This window comes from Podarcis muralis, chromosome 4, assembly GCF_964188315.1.
Source record: "Podarcis muralis chromosome 4, rPodMur119.hap1.1, whole genome shotgun sequence".
Lineage (NCBI taxonomy): Eukaryota > Metazoa > Chordata > Lepidosauria > Squamata > Lacertidae > Podarcis > Podarcis muralis.
In genome coordinates this window covers 56,746,728-56,762,598 of record NC_135658.1, presented here as the reverse complement: position 1 = coordinate 56,762,598, position 15,871 = coordinate 56,746,728, and the positions used below count along the sequence as shown (strand labels likewise).

Genomic DNA, 15,871 nt, shown 5'->3' with positions numbered 1-15,871 from the left:
AGAATTGTATTCAGTAAAAATATTTTTGAGCAAGGACCATTTCTGGTTTCACTCTGCAATGAGGAAATCTCACAGCACCCTCTAGTGTACAGTCTTTGACTACATGCCAAAAAATAGAATAAAAATCAGCATAAAGAGGAGAAATGTAAGAAGAACCCATTAGTCCATCTAGCCTAGCATACTGTTGTCACCATAGCCAAAGAGAAATCTATGACAATCCTCTTTTTAAGCCATCCAAATTGGTGGCCATCGCTTGAAAGAATGAATCCCATAGTTTAACTGTTTGGTGAAGTACTTTCTTTTTTATGTCCCTGAATCTTCCATTGTTCAGCTTCATTCTCTCTCGCCATTCTCTCCACACCATGCATAATGAGATATACCATTGTCAAAGGGTTTCTTATTCTCCATTTACCTTCTAAACAAGGAAAATAGGAAAGGTTATTTTGGTTACTGGGTCCCACTTATGTAAGTGCAATTGCACAGTATGTCTCATAGAATGAGGTTTCTGTGAATTGGCAAAGAGAGTCAATTTGTTTTAATGCAACTAAAAAGGGACTAAAAAGAGGCAGACTTGGGAGTGAGTAGACAGAAAAAAGAGAAAGGCAGACATATGGCCTAAAAACAAAAAAGTGGGTCCTGTGTTTAGGGATGCAAGAAGGCAACCAATTTCTGTTCCAACTGTATTTCTTACAATCAGCGGTGTTTCCTTTCTGCTGCCATTCGGTTTCCACTAAATATTGTGTTATTTATATTGCTGTCTACTATTTAATGTAATTTATGCAATTAGTTACATAAGTTACTTAAATTACAAACTTAACACAATGATGTAATTATTTCCACACCATCCATTTCAACGCAGTTATGTTTCATTTGTAGACTAAAAAAACAACAATAATGATGAATTCTGATCAGTATTCATTGGATTGATTGCCATTCTGGGCATGGCATGAATAAGCAAACATTGGCAGTTTCTGCTTCTGTTCCCATTTTTGTTGGAATTCTCCAATATGCCCTACTGTTTACGGTTAAAGACTGATCCTTGAACTGAAAAGCTGAAGGATGGTTGAATCTGGCCATTAAAGAGCAACCAAGCTGATAATCTGAAAATAGCAATACTTTTATTTTATTCTCTGTTTGTTACATTGTTAAGTGTTCTCCATTTTCAGAAAACAAGAGCTCTAATTTGGAAAATAATGCACATACAAAGATCCTCTAGGAATTTACTATACAGAAATATACAAAGCCTTTTCATGTTAGTATCTTTAAAGTACAGAGTTAGAATACTGTACCAACATCCTAAATCTTTTGATTAGGTACATGAATCAGGTACATGTCGTTCACTAACATTGTCTAAACTTCAAAATATGAACAAGTCACCTGGGGGAGGAGGAGCAGGGGGTAGAAAGAAGACAATGTTTACATATATCTACAACAGTGCAAATGTATCACAGCGTGCAAGCAGCAATAGTCTCTAAAACAGCAAAACCAACAGGAATCCAAAGTAATGCAGGGGTGCATTACACATCCAAGAGAGGAGAGCTAGTTGACAGACAGCAACCTTGACTAAACTGGTGTCCTCTAGTTGGTTCGGGGCCACAACTCCCATCAGCCCCAGCCAACACGGCTGTTGATGGGATTGATGGGTGTTATAGTTCAAAACATCTGGACAGCATCAGCTTAGTGAAGGATATCACACAGTATATGCACACTTCAGCACGCTGAGTTTTTGACATTTTACTTGCATTGACTCTTGCGTTTTGTTTTTATTTATTATTTTTCTTTTTAAAAAAACCCCACCCACATACATACACACATTAAGTATCTTAAATAACTAAATAAGGTTTAAGGGCAACAGCTCGCTGCATCCGAGAGCCAGAATTGTACAAATAGTTCAAATCCACCATCAGCAATACCATACACTACAACTCACATACAGAAAATCATTTTTTTTAAAAAGAAAGATGCCTCATGATCATTAAAAAAAGAACAATTCAATGTTTCGTTTAAAGCTACAAGGACAAATATCGCTGGATTCTTTTTGGACTATCAGGCTAGTAAAATTTCGGCAAAACCTGAGGAAGAGACGGAGCTCCACAGACTATTTAGTACTTCCAGGTTTCTAACAGATCACATAAATAAAAGGAAAGATAATCCTCTGGAAAATACACTTACGGTGCAAGCACAAGCCTAATCCTGTCTACTCAGAAGTAAGTCCTATTGAATTCAATGGTACTTACTATTGAGTAACTGGGATTAGACTTCATGTCAATGCTAAGAACTAGAGGCCTAAATGAATATATCGACCTATAAAACTGCCATTTCCTACTTTTGATTTCATTTTTTTGAAAAGCAAACACCTCGAGCCCTTTTCACAAGAAAACTGCAGGTGTGTTGAATGTGTAGAGAGAGAAGGAAGAGGAGGAAGATTGTGGCTACTGTTGCTGACCCCAATGCTTGTATGTTCAGCTGAGCACCTGAGCCAAGTCTATGCACATGCCAGGTGTATGAGTGATATGGGACCCTGTCTTTTGCTGGGTTCCTGACTGTGCATAGTCCATACGCATGCAATCTGCAAGCACATAGGGCCTATTTGCACACAGGAGGGGGAACAGTGGGCACAATCCTGAGTCGTCCCCCCACCCCATGCATTCGTGAAATATGTGAAATGAGCTTCTGAGAAAGCAAGAAAGGAGACCCAGGTGTTGGAATAAATTGATAGGAACTGCGCAGTTTCCCTTTTTAACTTTTACACAAATGTCATTTCAAATGCAACATTTCCTTTGCCGTTTTAAGACCCACTTGAGTGTCCTTTTTAAATGGAAAAACGTCATTTGGGCAGGATTCAGTACCTAGTTGGAATACCAGAGGTGTTATGAACATTCCACGATTGCTTTGAGGTCAGGTGTCTCAGCCATTGCTATGATAACAGATGGCTCACATGCTGTAGCAAATACTGCCATTGCAAAGCACTTCCACAAGCAAGAACAACAGCATGCACAATTGTAACTCCTGTGGAATTATCTCCAGCCGCAGAAGCAGAAGATAACTGCTGTAGTTATGAATACATAAATGATTGAAAAGAAACAATAGGCCACAGGTGCAATTCTTTCACAGTTTTTTTTTTTCATTCCTTGCAAAAAAAAAAATCTCATGTTTTAGTTTTGTAATGGAATGCACCAATACAAATGGAATTATTCAAATCTGCTAGATACTAAGCCAGGAACATGTTTTTTCAGTGCATGATTCACAGAGTAAATAACCAGCCTTCATCCACCTGCTGTGCTGGCTGGTCATCATGGGAGTTGTAGTCCAACAACAGCCAGGTCATCATGGGAGTTGTAGTCCAACAACAGCCAGAGGACACAAGGTTGGCATGGGATGTGTTATATAATTCATCACACTGAAAAGGAGCTATAACGATTATCATAAGCCACCGGTAATAGAATTTGACATTTCTCTATAATTATGGGGCACAGCCTCTCTTAAAAGCAGCTAGTGACAGGCCATACCAATCCCAAAACCAACAGAAAACAAAATTCCCTAAAGCACCCACTAACATTGTAATAATTGAAACTTAAATATATAATGACTAGTGTCATGCTTGCTGTATTAAGGTAACAAAAACTGTCCAATATATTTATGGATCGACTCATTTCCTTGTTAAAATTTCATTTTCCAAGCTGGGTCCCATGGTGGCAGATTCGTTCATTTATTTATGAGAAAGTATGCCACGGAGCAACTGGGTAGGAATAAGAATATTATAAATGATGGTGGCAAAAAGAAAACAATCCAACTTTAAATTCCCAAAACTGAAAATACAAAATGGACATATTGGCAAAGTAATTTGAGGCTATTATGGAAAACATCAAGAAGCCAGTTCTTCTTGCCCAATCAAGTTCTGTTTCATCTTAAGTAAATCCATGACATCTAATTCATCATTCGCAAACTGTGGAAGGCTGATTGTGGCTATATCCTACAATCAGATGACATTTTGTGACATTCACCTGCTCTAGGCAGTTTTAGCCCTTTGCCTCTTCGTGGCAATGTATGGAAGATGGATTATTATGGTCAATCATGTCTGATGGGATGCATGGACAAAGTGGACAGCTGGGGGTCTCCTGCCACCAGCAGGAGATATGTTGTCCCAAGTGCAGAACTGATGTAAAGGAGAACATTCTAACGTCAGCGTGGAACATAAGAACACAAAGAGGTGTCTTGAGTTTTCATTTCGTCTTCCATCAACTTCCTGTTGTGCACCTGTTCCGTTTTTAATCAAATTTTGTGCGTGAGGGAAAGGTTTACACACTCACCTCAATTTCAATCGAACAAAACTGTTGCATCGAAAACCCATCACTGACTTATACTGAAAGCTGTGACAGCTTTCTGATAAAAGAGGCACCAGAATAAAACCCAACACAACAGATTACCACCTCATGCAAATTGGAAGGTTCTCTTGCTGCATTCTTTCACTGAAAAGTGAAGCGTCTTAAAACTTGGAGGTGGGGGGATGGGACAACATCACATCAGAATGATCTGCTCATTGTATTATGATTTAATGATCTCAAGTTGAAAGAGTTGTGCCTTTAATACGGGTTTTTGTAACTTTTTTAAAAACAGAAACCTGTTTAACCTGAATTACAATAATGAATTTGAGGACACTCAACTAGATAAGAAGTCTGGTTATTTGAACAGCTCCCAGATTACAATGACAGGCATACACTGTCACATCAGATTACTGTTGCTTTTGCGTAAGGTAGACCTTATGGGTTCCTGGAAGCCTGCCTGCACTTCACTTTGGGTCTCAAGTTAGTGGTGCAGATTTGAATCCCGCCATATGTAAAAAGGAAAGAACTTATTATCTCTAGCAATATAAATCTGTTCACAAAATAATCTAAATTGTATTAAAATTTGCCATTTATCACTCTAGAAGCCAATACCTCTCCTTCAATCTTCCAAATTGTGGAGAGGGAGAGGCACCCAGAAGCTGTGGCTTATTCTAGCAGTTTTGGTTTAACAAAGATCTCTCTGAAGTGCTTAAAATAGTCTGTTGAACAATGGCTCTTCTAGATTACACGCACAAAAGGGAATCTCACTGTGATCCAATTTCTCTGAGTGGGCCATTTTATCTAGTTGCTGAATGAGCTGCTGAAACAAAACCACTTCTGGCCTGAAAACAGCCTTATTTGATTCGCTCATAAAGTCAACATAATGCCATTCATTCAATTTCCCAACCTGAGTGCACTGGGCTGAACTTGGCATGACATTTGGATCTCTTCCAGATCTAGGGTGCTTTACTGACTTCCTACTCTGTTAATTTTCCACATCGCCCTTTAAACTGCTGGGTAAACCCACAATTACTATACAAAATTCTGCCAATATGAAGTACATTGGCTTGGCAGAAATCAGGAATGCAGAGCCAACTCCCTTCCAATTACCCTGCGTTCATTTTACGAGGCTGACTTGGTCCGAAAGGAAAGCAAAATGTTAATGGATGGCAAAAATTGGTTAATTATTGTTTAGACCTGGGATAGTCAACATTGTGCTCTCCAGACTTATTGGGTTCCAACTCCCATCAGTTGCAGCCAATGGTCAAGGGTGATGGAGTCTAACAGAATTTGGATAGCACCATGTTGGCTGCCTCTGTTTAGACCACTTGGTTGCAATCTAGCAACCAAGCAATCCAGCAAGCTTAAGCCATTTTATTTCAATGGGGTTAGGACAGTAGAGAATGGTATAGTGGGGCAGTGATGCCCACTTGACCTCCTGACATCTGAGGAGCTGCTGCTTACCAGAAGGAGAACAGCAAGGCAGTGGGGAGGTTGACATGATGCAAATGCAGCAGATGAGCCAATCCAGCACTCCTGCTGATGCGTTTGCACCATGCTGACCTCTCGGTCATATCTCCCTTCACCCTCTCCCTCCTGTAAGTAGCAATGACTCAGCCGTTGGGAGTCCCCATGCTGCCTGCTACTGGGTTAGAGCCACTGAGCCTCTGTGTTGGGTTATAATGGCAGTATGTTTTGCGAGAAATGTTGGAACTCATGAAAAACAGAACTGATGACTTTTGTTATACATGCTGGCCTTGCAAAAACCGGAAGAACTACATATGCACTAGAGAAAACTTTTACTATTCCATAAGGAGTCATGACATTGCACCATTGGCAATTCTCCCTTCTGTCAATATCTGTGTTATTAAAATATTTTAGAACATTCAAACATGTGTTTAGATCTGATTCTATTTTGCTTAGACTGCCTCAGATTCCCAGTGCAGGAACATTCAAGCTTTTGCATCCATGGGAGGTAGTTAAATGTGGACAATGAATATTTCAAATACCATAAGAAACATGGGTTGAAAGAATATCCTGAAAGAAAAATGCTAAAAGGAATCATCTGTGGTCAGTTTATAGATAAGATGCACTTTTTGCACCCTAGAATTCTTTTTACAGAGTTCATGGAATTTGACATTTCATTCTAATATTGTGATTTGGGAGTATGAGACCAGCTCATGAGAATAAAGCTCCAGAAATCTGTATGTAAAGAAGACAACAGATATCAAATTACTTATATATCCTTTCTTTTAAGAAAAAAACCCATTCATTTGATAAAGGTTTGACGAATCTGCAGATATCTGTTTTCATGGGGGATTTCTTGTGGGGAAAATACGTGCAAAAATTCAGGAAACTTGCAGTGATGCAACAGGATGAGATATAATATATTCCTCACATTTTTGCAGGACATAGAAGAAAGATCCCCAGCCATTTTTTTTACCTTGTTGCCACATGAGTACAGCTACCTTACAAGAAAACACAGCTTCCATGAGAAAAAATTCCTGTGGTCAGCAGCAATGGCTCCCAATGTGAAACAAGATTCCCTTCTAGTTTGTCTTCCTAGTTAAAGCTAGAAAGCATAAAAGAAATATGACCAAACCCAGTCAGTTCACAATCATGGTTAACTATGCACCCATTAATCCACCAGGACATGGTTTTCTATGGGCTAGATCACAATCCCACTTGCAACTCGGCACTGGAGACTTGTCTGCCACAATCAGACAATAACAACAGTCTACAACTGAATGTTGTTTGTTGCATCTGCTTCCTCTCTACCTCTCTGCTCGAATCTTGTATCTGAGGACAAAGTAGGCAATGAGGCGTAAGGAGATGAAGAAAATTCCAAGCACGATGAAGTCTAAATAAAGTTTAGCATTTTCTACATCCAGCTCTTTGAGGATGGCCTTTGATTTTTGAAAATGGCAAGTTTCATCTTTGTCGCAGTGGAGATCTTCCCGATCCAAACCATAGATGGATAGAATGACACCTTCAAATCCGTATCTAGAGAAAATAATAGTTTGCAAGGTCAAAGCGGAATCAAATCTATCAGGCAAATAATAATAATCAAGTACCTTAAAGCAACAGTAATTGAATTAATTATTGCGTAAGGGGTTGGCCATTTTTATCACTATATTTACATCCATGACGATCCACGTACAGTCCCAAAGCTAAGCCATAAAAGCAATAATGACAATATCAGCAGCTTTAGTTTCTGCTTGTGATTGTTATGTGTTGCACAGTGGGAATATGATGCTAGATTTGGATGCAGTTCTGAACCACTGGTCAGTCATGAAATTCGCTATGGAACTCCGGACAAATCATAAGATCTTACTAACCTAATTGACAGAGTTGTTATGAAGGTAAAATGGGGGGCATACATCAGAAAACAAGCCAGCTGAGCAAAGAAAAAAAATCCCTAAACAAATATTATTGGATACCCAGATTAGGTAAGAACAATCCTAACTGCAGAAGCAGTTTCCCATATATGAACTCAAACTAATTCTTGCTAGATTGTAGCCATGTATGAAACCATCAAACAGATGGCACCTCTCACCATATCACTGTTTTGGCTTTACCAGCAGGGGAAAAGGGATGCCCCAGCCTTTGGTAAAGGAGAAGGTGCACTGGGAGATGAGATCGTCTTCCCTTTTTTTGCTGTTTTACTGACTTGCAAATTTATTGTATAACTTGTTGTGTTTTGTTTTCTAGTGTGTTGGCTTAGATTCTTCATTAGATTTTGCTGTCTGTGTATTTCTGTCCTGCAACCTTCAGGTGAAGGGTGGAGCACAAATGCTTTAAATAACTAAATAAATTCCAGTTTCTGCAGACTGGTCACCTGCTGGGAAGCTGGCGAGGGTGATTAATTGAAGAAAGCCTGCAAGGATCTGTAAAGTGGGGCACTTCCACAACTCTGTATAATGGAATAAGGCTAAAACTTCCATTTCTTCTGTAGAGAAGGGCAGAAAGGTGTATTGCCTAGCTGTGGTCACACAGGGAGTATGTGCTAACACTCTCTGAACTAAGCTTTGAAAACAGGATTCTCTGGCTCAGGTCCTATATGCTATCAAGTTGATCAGACTTAGGCAAACATGGTCCCTTTAAACACAAACCACACCCATCCATATCATGCATATGCTCTCATTTTTAAAAAGTGCTAACTCTCTAAACCAAGAGGATGCATTAATCAATGGTGAAACTTTATTAGAATTGCACTTGAAGTGCCAATCAGCACCCTTCACATTTACCTGACATATGAGATGTAGGACAACCATTGGAGGTAAGCTGGAATGGTATCAAAGCTGACAAAAAATCCTGAGAAGAGGAGAACGGGGATGGCTGTAACAGGGCCTACAAATGTTGCCACCTAAAACAAAACAAAAAACAGGCAGATATCAAGATTAAAAACTAAAGCAAAACGTGGGTTGCATTTTTGCCAGACTCATCACTAACAGAAGGCTTTTCAGTGCCAATGGCATTTGTTGGAAGGCATGCACCATCCTTAAGCATGCCAAGTAAACTGAAGCTACAATTGCTGAAAGGAACAGGGATGTGTAATACAGCCTTCGCCAAGTCGGTGACCTTCAGAGCTCTTGGACTATATGTCTGATCTTCAGCTCAGTTGGTAGAGCATGTGACTTTTAATCTCAGGGTCAACGGTTTGAGCCCCACATTGGGCAAAAGATTCCTGCATTGCAGGGGGTTGGACTAGATGACCCTCGTGGTCTCTTCCAACTCCATGATTCTATGATCTCATCAGTGCCCACCAGCATAGGCTGATGGGAGTTGTAGTCCAACACATGTGGAAGGCAGCAGCAGCTTGGCCAAGGCTGGTGTAATATCACAAAAAAAGCAAGAGCCAAGACCTGGAGTGAAGTCGATGCTGCCCCAATCAGAAGCCCCAGTGACTGAGCCACGAGTGATGTCATTGTCCCCAGTGCTGCAAACAGGACGAATCGGAGCGCGTCAGAGGGTTGTGAGGTCATCCAGTACACAATGCTACAATATGCTACAGGAAACATAATCTGCAAAGAGACAGACATCTTTTAAGGAATATGGCATTATACAACTTCTTTCTTTTTTGATATAAATACCATATTTTTCCGTCTATAAGACGCCCCCATGTATAAGACGACCCCTGTTTTTTCCAACCCAAAATTAAGAAAATGCACTATGCACTATCCGTGTATAAGACAACCTCTTATTTTAAACTTCAAAAAGTTAGGGGGAAATGTAGTCCTATACACGAAAAAATACAGTAATCAGCACTTTTTTTTGCATAGGGGAGGGAGGAATGGGAGCTTCCTGCCACATCAGCTCTTTATGGTATCACTGTAGGTTGGCATCTTTCCTCCCCACATCCAGTGATGGAACACATGGGAAGAGGGAGAATACATTTTCTTCATCTCATCATGTAAGCCATATTTTGTTTAGCAACTGAAGAGCGCTAACTATATTTTGAAATTCACTTTTGTTGTTTTTAGAAAATATATCACATAGTGGTGTGCAGGATGTTTGTCTAAACTCTCTGCATACTGCCCCTACCCCCAAATTGCTCCAAGGGAGGCCAGCCCACCAACTGTCATGGTATGCCTTATCCCTGGCGGTGGAGCATATGCCCACGCTCACCAGGGTGGGCATGCTCCTGAGGGGGGCAGGGCGCACTCCTGAAGGGCAAGGGGCATGGACGGTGCCCTCCCAGGTGTGGGATAGCGGGTCAGGTGCACGGAGCGGAGCGCCCCCTGCAGCCAAGGGCGGAGGGAGCCACCGACGGTGGACATTCGAAACGCCGTGCGCTCGCGACTGCCAACTGTCACCCCCTCAGTGAAGACACCAGGGGTGGTCTGCCCCCACCCCACCCCCTTTCTCCGCCCCTGTCTGTCCCCACTGCAAAGCTGCCCCACATGCACCCATTCACTTATATGGAAAAGATAACTGAGTGCGTTCAGGATTCCTACTGTTGTTGCTGTTCTACAAAATTACAGAGAGAGATGTGAAAAGACAGATCTACCTGAAAAGGGACGTCAGCCATCGTTTTAGCCAGGTAGTAGGCCTTCAGACTGTACCAGTAATTCAGATGTTCTCTAAGAAATACGCCCATCTCTAGAGGAACTATGTTGAACAATTAAAAAACAACAACAGATAAACTGATTGCAATTGTAGCTTATAACATTATGATTCAAATGTGATAGCTGGGCTTTACAAGGTGGTGTTCCTTGTATTCAGTCAGCATAAAGGAGCAGGTAAAGTGGAGGAGGTCCTAGGTTTGCAGCTGTGGCTTACCAATTCCACAGCTAACTTCATGCGATATGAGGTGAGTGACGAGTGGGCCTAATTTGGCCCATGGGCTGCAAGTGCCCACATGGACCTCCACTGCCCTGGCCATACCTGCTCCTGTTTCACCCTTTGGGGGGTGATTTTACATGCATGCACTGGTCAGCACTGTAAGCATGTATTCCTTTTAGAGGAAAAGCAGGATCCTATATCTACCTATGTATATATTCATATATGAATTTTAAAAATCCTGTCTGTAGACACAGAAAACACAGAATCACAAAAGACTGAATGGTGGTTTACTTCTGGGTCACAACCATTTCTGGGCAATGAACAAAGACAACACACCATTTTGGGATTTTAATAATAATAATAATAATAATAATAATAATAATAATAATAATAGTTGTAAAGGCCATTACATTTCCTTGTTTGATTAAAATCAATTAAATATTCAGGAGGGTGGAAGCCAAGTCACTGGCAAAATTCTCACAGATTTCAACAGCATCACAGAAATCCTTTAAAAATGCCTCCTGCATAGATCATGACTCACATGTAAGGACTGTCGGCATGAGAGCAGCAAACATGAGAAACAACATGGAAAAGAAGAGGAAGCCGGAGTTGCTCAGGACTTTTTTGGCTTCGTTTCCGATCCCCAAGTACAGCAATCCTATGAGGAGTCCAATGCCAATGTGCGATGTGATCCGCAGATGCGTCAGGACCTGGTAGGAAGGCAAAGATATGCTTGTGTTAAGAATGTTTTGAGTTGACAAGTGCTGTAACATAGCTTAATTTGGTAGATATGGATCTATAATTTGTATACCGTACAACAGCCTATCCACATTCCATACCAGCCTCCTCCAAGCTAATACATGTTTGGGACTTCAACTCTCATCATCGTTTGGACATTCCTAAAGGGAGGAGTTTTTTTTTTAAGCATTGAAACCAGCCTTACCGAATCCCTCATTATGGTGAGAAATGTTCTTTTAAACAGAATGCAGAACTGAGTAAGGCAACTGGCTGAGAAGCTGTGACAGCCTTCTGTGGATGAAGAATCCTGAAGGAATAGACAAACAAAAAGGTAGTTAAATGTACCACTCAGGACAGGTTTTGGATCAATGAATGCAAGAACTCTGTTGAATGAAATGAAGGACCCATCTAGTCAAACATCCTCTTTGCAACAGCAGCCAAGCATATGCTTCTGAGATGCCCACCAGCAAGGTAGAAAGGGAACACTTCTCCCTTGTTCTTTGGCCGTCTCCCAGCAACCAGTATATGGTTGTACACTAGAGCTGGTTGTTCCCCCATTCAGCCATTGTCACCACTGTTGAATTTATCATCCATGAATGCATTTAATCCCTGTTAAAAAACCAGTGCCCATTGCCACACAACTTAACGGTGGGTTGCGGGAACAAGTGCTCTCTACCTGGAACCTCAGTTTCCCTTCAGTCTCAGATGAGGAGGGAGAATGTTAAGCACTTGCAAATAACTCTGGATGAAGCGCTTCACATGAACATGACGTTTTAGGCTTTAACTTTTTTTTTAACTCAGCTCAGATTCTTTCCTTTTTTAAAAAAACTGCAAATATGAATGTTATCGACCTTTTATTTTTGTTGTTTATTTCATAAAATTTATATACTGTTTGAGTGTAATTAAATAAAAAAAAATAACCCTCCAAGCAGTTTACAAGAATAAAGGCACAATGATAAGGCAAGAATGATAAGCATCAGCTTGTCAAATTGAGATTTTGTTTTGACTCCCTCCCTCCCCCAAAATCCCATAGCATTGAGAATATTGGATGAAATCAATAAGGAGAATGTGAATATGAGTGCTTTCAAACAAATTCAAGGGCTGTATAAAACTAAGTTTTGTTCAGAGAGGATCCACTGAAACAAATGGACTTCAGTTAGTCATGCCCACTGAATTTAACAGAACTACCCTGAGTAGAATTAACATTCAATATAACCCCAAGTTAGGAGAATTTGCTTAACAATCTTGCTTGGAAGTCTTGGCTGTATAAAACATTAATAACAAAGTTCATTTCCATGCAAATGTTTCCTCAAATGTCGGGTTTGTGTAACCTTGGAGCAATGGCACCAATCATGATGTAGAATTGCCATTCTTGAACTGCTTATTTCTGGCTTATGTCAGTAGCATTGCCCCCCAAAGAAGGCGTTTGAAGGACTGTAGCAACTAGCTTGATCGCCTTTCCTCAGCCATTTAAGTCACAATTTTCATTTAAATTACCTCTTCAGATGGTCTGTGCCATAGGAAAGGGTTAAGTTCACTTTCTCCCCCAGAGTTTCTCTTGAAATCGGAATCGCACATTCCCTCTCGGACTGCCCTTACCAGACGACTGTTCTGGTCTCCATACTCGCCGGAGGCAACTTCCATCACTAAACAGAACAGAAAAGAATCATTCTATCCACCTCCATGTGAAATAGTCATGGAAAAGGCAAAAGGACAGGTGCACAAAACAATCTCAGCTGGCAGGTATATTCAGAAGTGGGTGCGGAGATATTTTTGCACATTTGTGTAAATGGTGGGCCCTAAAGTTCAAAGGGTAGCAGTAGCTATCTCAATACTCCATGCATTTGAGAAAGTGGGCTCTAGATTACAACAGCTACTGAACTCATGATTATTTTAGATGAGGCTTCTAGCCTACTGGACCACTGAGGATGGTAAACTGTGTTCCATGGAGGAAACGAAACTGTACAGCAGAAATAGGGAACCTGTGCTCTTTCAGATGTTGTTGGAACTACAAATCCCATCATTCCTGACCACTGCTGATTGGTGGGAGTTGAAGTTCAACATCTGAAGAGCCCCACCCCTGCTATTAAAGCACTATGAAAGACAATTGCATCTGGGACGCAGAAACTGCATCCTGAAATTATTTCAGAGAGTACGAAGTTTTGGAACAAAATCCAGCCATGGCAATCTAAGAAATTCAACAATCCCATGGTCATAGCAGGTTTATGGGACAAGGAAATGCTTGTAGCATCTAAACCTGTGATATTTTACTTCTGAAGAAATGCAGGTCACGGGTTGCATGCAGAGATACAATATGAATACAATGCAGCCTGTTCATAAGTTATGATGAACGCATGATAGGGGCAGGGGTTGTAACCCTATAAGCCACCCCCCCCCCCCCCGGTATGTTCACTCCATGTGCAACATCATAGGGCAAACTAAGATTATTAGACAGTTCCTGCAGAAGGTCACCTGCTCTTCAGACATGCAGTACACACTATACTGGCATTTTAGATGAAAGTTGTACTATAGAAGTAGCTAAAATCATGTTGCCTCCTTCCCCAATGTGGTGCCCGCCAAATGTTTTGGACTACAGTTGCCATTATCCTGTAGTCCAAAACATCCAGGGCACAACAGGTTGCAGAAGACAGGACAGTGATTGTAACAGCTTTGAAATATGTTACGGGCTTAATCACAGGACTTAAGTAAGTGTAACACCTTGTAAGACCAGACCCATATGATTGTAATATATAGGGTTGTCCACCAATTAAATAATTATCATTGAACACCCCCTGACATTTATCTGGTTATCTGGTTACTTTATATGTTAATGAAATGTAGGGTTGCCATACGTCTGGAATACTGCAGTTGCAAACAGGTGAAAATTGGAGAAATGTCCAGGAAAATCTGGACATATTGGCTGCCCATGTTTGTAGTGTTATTTTTGCTGATTTTCCTCAGAAATAGTTAAAAAATGCCCCCCACCCCAAAAAACCCCCCACCTCAACAACTTTGCCAAAAAACCTCTGGATTTTCACTTTTTGAAATATGGCAAGTCAGTTTGAAAATTTTAAAGTATCAAATTTATTAGCAAGTCCAGCCACTACGGTTTCAAAATTCAAATAAAACTGGACTTCTTGGATTTTTCTATTGAACAGAAGGAAGAACTTCAGGAAATTCAGATTTTTAAAATCATTTCAGTTGGTCTGGGGAAATGATGGTAGGAAACGAGACATGACATTGCCTGTGGCCAAATTTTTCATTTCTAAGTACTGATTCATGTGCTGAGTTCAGCATGCTTGCCTGCCACTAGAGGGTGTGATTTAACAAGAAAGAGGTTATCATTTTATGACATATATTAAAAAATAAATTTCGGTTTTGCTCTCAAGAGCTTGTTCAAAAGAAAAACAAATAAGCACAACCAAGAAATCAATCCATTTGCTCACCAAAATCTGCTGGATTGTGGTACGTTGGACAATTTAAACCCAAATCTCTCAAGTAAGGGACTAGGTTTAACACTTTCCCACGGTAAATGCACTGCCCTTGGCTCAAGACATAGAGCTGAAAGAAAGAAAAAGAACAAATGATAAATAATACTCGAGACTGGCTGCCTTGTCAACCTATTCAGTAAACCACTATCTGATCAGAGGGGAAAGTAGCAAGATTCCTTGCTAAGAGTCTAAATCAAAGGACACTGCAACACAGCAGCGTCCGAGGGATTTTAGTATACTTATCAGGAAGCAATGTGATTTCTCAGAAGTAAGTAGTCTCAACTCTGAGGCCTTCACTTCTGGAAAACACATGAAGAGTTTTTATCTACTAAAAAACAGGCTGAACATGAAACCATCAAAGAAAGAGGAGCAACCGAGCAAATTGATTCTATAATTGTCATTCTTCACTTGCTTTTCACGGAGGGCCCCTCCGGACTAATACTTCATTGTAGGTGCATTCTGCAGCACAGTCCTGATACAATGGATCCCTCTGCCAGGACTCTGCTGTAAACTGCTCCCTCCCTTGCAAAGGAGTTGCAGTTATGTTGGGGTTTATTTGCATGCATCAGCAGATAATGTTTAATGAGGCCCTCAGAGCACTTTAAAGTGTCACCCAATCCCAGCTGTGGCTCCTTGGAAGCAATTTTTTTCCAACTGGAATGACTGAAAAACGTGCTGCCGTGATCATGAAAATCACCTCCATGGTGGTGTACGTTAGGTTCTCTGTGTGAATAGATCCCCAGGAACCATCAAGATCCAACCTACCAGTCCATTGACTTCTCTGTGACACACGAGGTTTCCATATAAAAAGGGGATGTTGACATGCAGGCATTTTCAAACAAGCAGTCTCCCAGAGGAACTTCTGAGGTAGCAAAATTTCCTGAGTATATGTGGAGTGGAACTGCCTTTAAGGCCACCTCAGCACAGAATAGCCATGGTTCTGTGGGAGTGCATCTTCTTTCCATCCAGATAGGGGTGGGAAAGCCCCCTCTCTGAATGACTCTGGAATGCTACAGCCAGTCAGCACAGATA

The 15,871-nt window shown here is 40.8% G+C and overlaps 1 protein-coding gene across 2 annotated transcripts in view; it reads right to left on the bottom strand.

Annotated features, from left to right (window-relative positions):
* Positions 1 to 1,096: 1,096 nt before the first annotated feature.
* The window catches only part of ABCG1 (ATP binding cassette subfamily G member 1), a 51,822-nt gene continuing 37,047 nt past the window's right edge, over positions 1,097 to 15,871 (bottom strand). For both annotated transcript variants that reach the window (XM_028727257.2, XM_028727258.2), the window contains exons 8-15: positions 14,795 to 14,909; positions 12,846 to 12,994; positions 11,554 to 11,655; positions 11,152 to 11,320; positions 10,336 to 10,436; positions 9,191 to 9,349; positions 8,573 to 8,691; positions 1,097 to 7,328 (exon numbers count right to left, since the gene is read on the bottom strand). In XM_028727257.2, coding sequence (XP_028583090.2) covers positions 7,100 to 7,328; positions 8,573 to 8,691; positions 9,191 to 9,349; positions 10,336 to 10,436; positions 11,152 to 11,320; positions 11,554 to 11,655; positions 12,846 to 12,994; positions 14,795 to 14,909 — 1,143 coding nt within the window. In that variant the 3' untranslated portion in view covers positions 1,097 to 7,099. The remainder of the gene's footprint in view (positions 7,329 to 8,572; positions 8,692 to 9,190; positions 9,350 to 10,335; positions 10,437 to 11,151; positions 11,321 to 11,553; positions 11,656 to 12,845; positions 12,995 to 14,794; positions 14,910 to 15,871) is intronic.